This window comes from Hydra vulgaris, chromosome 14 (genome assembly GCF_038396675.1).
Source record: "Hydra vulgaris chromosome 14, alternate assembly HydraT2T_AEP".
Lineage (NCBI taxonomy): Eukaryota > Metazoa > Cnidaria > Hydrozoa > Anthoathecata > Hydridae > Hydra > Hydra vulgaris.
The window spans coordinates 44,480,001-44,483,986 of record NC_088933.1 but is presented as its reverse complement, the minus strand read 5'-3'; the positions used below and the strand labels follow the sequence as shown (position 1 = coordinate 44,483,986).

Below are 3,986 nucleotides of genomic sequence, written 5' to 3'. Positions count from 1 at the left end.
AAAATTTAATATATTAGATTACAAGTAAATTAACTCATTTAACATTAATAAAGAAAGCTTTTATAAATTATGCAACGGCATCTATAGAAGCATTAGTATTCAATAATAAAATGCTTTGTTTTCTCCAATATCTTTGTATGGATAATTATATATCATTTTAACAAATTCTAAATATTTATAAAAATATTCTGTTCTGATAAAAAGTATTCTATTATAATCAAAAAAATTCCTAATATGTCTTAGAATGTGACTAAGATAATCACAATTTAAGTTAGACTTTTATAAATACTTGTGTTTTTTAAGTAATGCTAATATAAGTTCTTTTTTTTTTAAAGTAAAGCTTATATCTCAAACATTTGAATAATGAAACAAAAGTTTTCTATAAGATAGAATTTTCAGTGAAAAGTACTTCATCAAATTTTTAAAAACATCTTGTGAGTTTTGAACACTCTTTTTACTCAAATCATGAAACTTTAGTTTTTTGAGTCAAATTCTAGAACTTCTCTGTTGAAAAAGAAGTTTTTTAAATAAATTTTACATTTTATTTAAATAATTTAATAGCATTTTACAAAACATAACTCTTCTATAATTACTACACAAGTATGGAACCCTGAACTTTAACTTTTAAGTCATTGTTTGTAAGTTATTAAAAGAGATGTACTCTAATAACTTAAATTAAAATAAAACGCAAATAAGAAATAAATATTTATTTCTTATTTGCAATAAAACGCAAATAAGAAATAACTATTTAATAAAAACAAATAGATAGTAAGACTATAATAGTATTGGATATAAAAGTAGAAAAATTATTTTGGTTTTCAATTAATATTTTAATATTTTGTTTTTAGTTCAATAGCCAAGGCACTTTATGCAGAAGCAAAGTCAATGAATGTGATATAGCAGAGTATTGTAGTGGAGATAATGAAACTGTATTCAGTTTTATTGTGTTCATAATTAATCAGAATATTGTTATTTTTGTGGTTTTTTCTTATTATTGGGTTTTTCTCATTTTCTTGGTCCTTTTTTATATTTAGTTTTGAATCAATAACTATACAGAATCACTGACAATAAACTAGAAATACCTATAAACTAATGAATGTTTAATTTGTTATATTGTTACTTTTACTTAGTGTCCAGATGACAAATTCCTTCGTGATGGAACTTCTTGCAAGTTAAAAACAGTATTTTCACTTTTTTTTCTTTTATTAAAATTATGTGTAATATTTAATGTATAACCATAAATAACAATAAATACCTGTTTAGATAACCCCTGAGGCATGACATATAGGACGTATCCAGTCCTATTTTGACAGCGGTATACCAGTTAAAACGCCCAAATTTGATCCAAAACTTCAGTCCTTAAATACTATGGATATAATTTTAGCATAAGTTCTTTGTATTATATAAAATATATATGTGTGTATATATATTTGTATATATATATATATATATATATATATATATATATATATATATATATATATATATATATATATATATATATATATATATATATATATATATATATATATATATATATATTTAAACAACTTCGCTTCCAACAAGGCTGCAATCAGCCACTTATTACAATTGGAAGTTACTGAAAGAGAAAAGATGAAGATTGTAGAGCAAGATTAGGATTGACGGACGACTTAAAGGATTGTAAATTATATGAATCAGGAAAGCAATATGAAGGAAGCAAATTCCAAAGAGCTGATGTTCGAGGAAAAAAACTAGACGAATAAGGGTTTTTGGAGCACTTAGGAACAGTCACAGAAAAAGAATGAGACTTAATTAAATGACAGCTAACAAGGGCCATCACAAAATAAATCTTGGAAAGTATCCTTGTCAGCTTCAAGGTAGTTTTAAGAGGTACAATGATAGAGGACTTCTGTTGATGAACAAGAATGAGATAATAGATTTAAAGAGATCAAATTTTGATCAGGAGCACCTAAGGGTGAACATGGAGAAACTGAGCTCTGACTAGAATCAGAAACAAGACATAAGTTGAGTAGAGAAATGATTTGGATTGTCTGAAAAACAATTTGGAAAAATGACTATTTGTGTTAGAGATTGAAAAAGGCTGAATTTGTGGGCCTAAACGCCTGCAGAGTCACTGATACTACAGCCAAGCCATTCGGTGTATTGAGCATTAAAGTTACCAACTACAATTATATTGGCTAAAGCATAAAGAGAGAGGGCTTGTTCAATTTGATCAGAAATAACATCGAAAAGAATGCAGTCTTCAGATAAAGAGCGATATAGAACAAAGAGAAAGGTGATGAAGTGAAGTGCTGCTAAACGAAAGTGCATGAAAGAATAGTAAGTAAATTCAAACCTAGTTTCCAGAGAAATGGGGAATTCATACGAATCTAATACCCAGGCCAAGCATGTGACAATTGGAGTCTTTACAAGTTAAAGGAAGATAACCATCAACATTAAGATCACAAGACGAGAGATGTGAACTCAAAATAGTCTAACTATTATGGCCTTATTGTTTATTACTATTGAAAATGAAGAGTAAGCAATCTGAGACCATGTTCGGCAATTTCAATCACAAATGCTAAATACTCTCGCTAGTATTGTTCTATAGTACTGGAGGTCAATGGTAAGACTGATTTAGAAATACTAAATGTTAACAATATTTTTATACGTTTCAAATTTTGTTACATTTTTTAATTCTTTATGTCTGCATAGGTGTTAAACTTTTATTTTACTGTTTATTTACTTATTTAGTAATAATTGAATTAAACTACACCATTATAACTTAAATATAATATTTAATATCTTGAATTTTATTTTAATGTTTTGATTTGACCTAAATTAAATTAAATTTTTTTAATTGTTAATTTAGTATTTTTACTGTTTGCATAAATAGTTCCATTGAAAGTTAATACTACTTAAGTTATAAAAATTAAAAAGCTGACTTTAAATTTTTAAGTTATTTATTTCGTAAAAGTTGTGCATATGCCAAACAAATTTTTTAATTTTTATTTTTTATTGATGATAAAATCTTTTAGTTTTTGAAGGTAATTTCTATACATTGCAAAATTTTAGGTTTGCAGAGATAGAGAATGCAATTTCAATGCAGACACTGAAATTTCTTATGCCTCATGTATAGAAACAGATGGAAATGAATGTTCAGGAAATGGGGTACACTTCGATTGTTGTTTTCATACTTGTATTTTATTATGATTTTAATTAAATGCTTAGAGTTGCTTTTATTTTCTAGTTATGTACATTGGATCTCACTTGTGTTTGCAAGAATTTTTATAACTCTACTGACAACTGTAGTACAAGTATATTGTTCTATTTTCAAACTTCTTGCCAAAGTGATAACCAAAATCTTCATGTGGGACTTTTTATGTAAACTAAATAAAAAATGTTTTTGTTTAGAACTTTATCCCATTAATGGTGAATGAAGCAGTTGGTCCCCTTGGTCCGGGAGTTGTTTTAAAGGCAGTCAGAAAAGACATCGTTTTTGTTCTAATCCTGCAGCTCAAAATGGTGGTATGGAATGTGCTGGTAATTCTCGTGAAGAAATAGTTTGTACAGAAAATCGTTGTCCTGGTATAATTTAATACAGTTTTATAATTTTTTTTTGGTGTTTGATGAGGGCCTAAAAATTTATTTAAGAGTGAAGACTTATATTACAAACATTTTTCTCTCCACAGCAGTCATGGTTGACAAGGTCTTATGAGAACAGCCTTTCAATCAAAATAAAGGTTTGAAAAACAGTTGCAATAAAATAACTTCTCTACTCCTAAAACAATTGCAATAAAGTCCTTTCCTTGTGCTTTTTTAATATACCTTGAACTTTAACCTTGAATAGAAAGTAAATAAAAATTAAACAAACAAATTTTTTTTTGTGCAGACTTCTTTTTACTTATTTTGTAATCGTTTTGGGGACAAACATGGCTTAAATGTTTTACCATTTTCATTTTATCATGAGTGGAAGGGTAAAGCATGTTTATGATGATGATGAT

At 27.1% G+C, this 3,986-nt stretch overlaps 1 protein-coding gene across 2 annotated transcripts in view; it reads left to right on the top strand.

The window, feature by feature from the left end:
- Positions 1–841: 841 nt before the first annotated feature.
- The window catches only part of LOC136091253 (uncharacterized), a 10,768-nt gene continuing 7,623 nt past the window's right edge, over positions 842–3,986 (top strand). The window contains exons 1-4 of one of the 2 annotated variants that reach the window (XR_010643838.1): positions 842–929; positions 1,131–1,181; positions 3,058–3,153; positions 3,233–3,570. Coding sequence is in view for 1 of the 2 variants with exons in the window: in XM_065818580.1 (XP_065674652.1) it covers positions 3,513–3,570 (58 nt within the window). In the remaining variant the exon portion in view is untranslated. Of the gene's footprint in view, positions 930–1,130; positions 1,182–3,057; positions 3,154–3,232; positions 3,571–3,986 lie in introns of those variants that run through there. The other variant, XM_065818580.1, reaches the window with a different exon arrangement.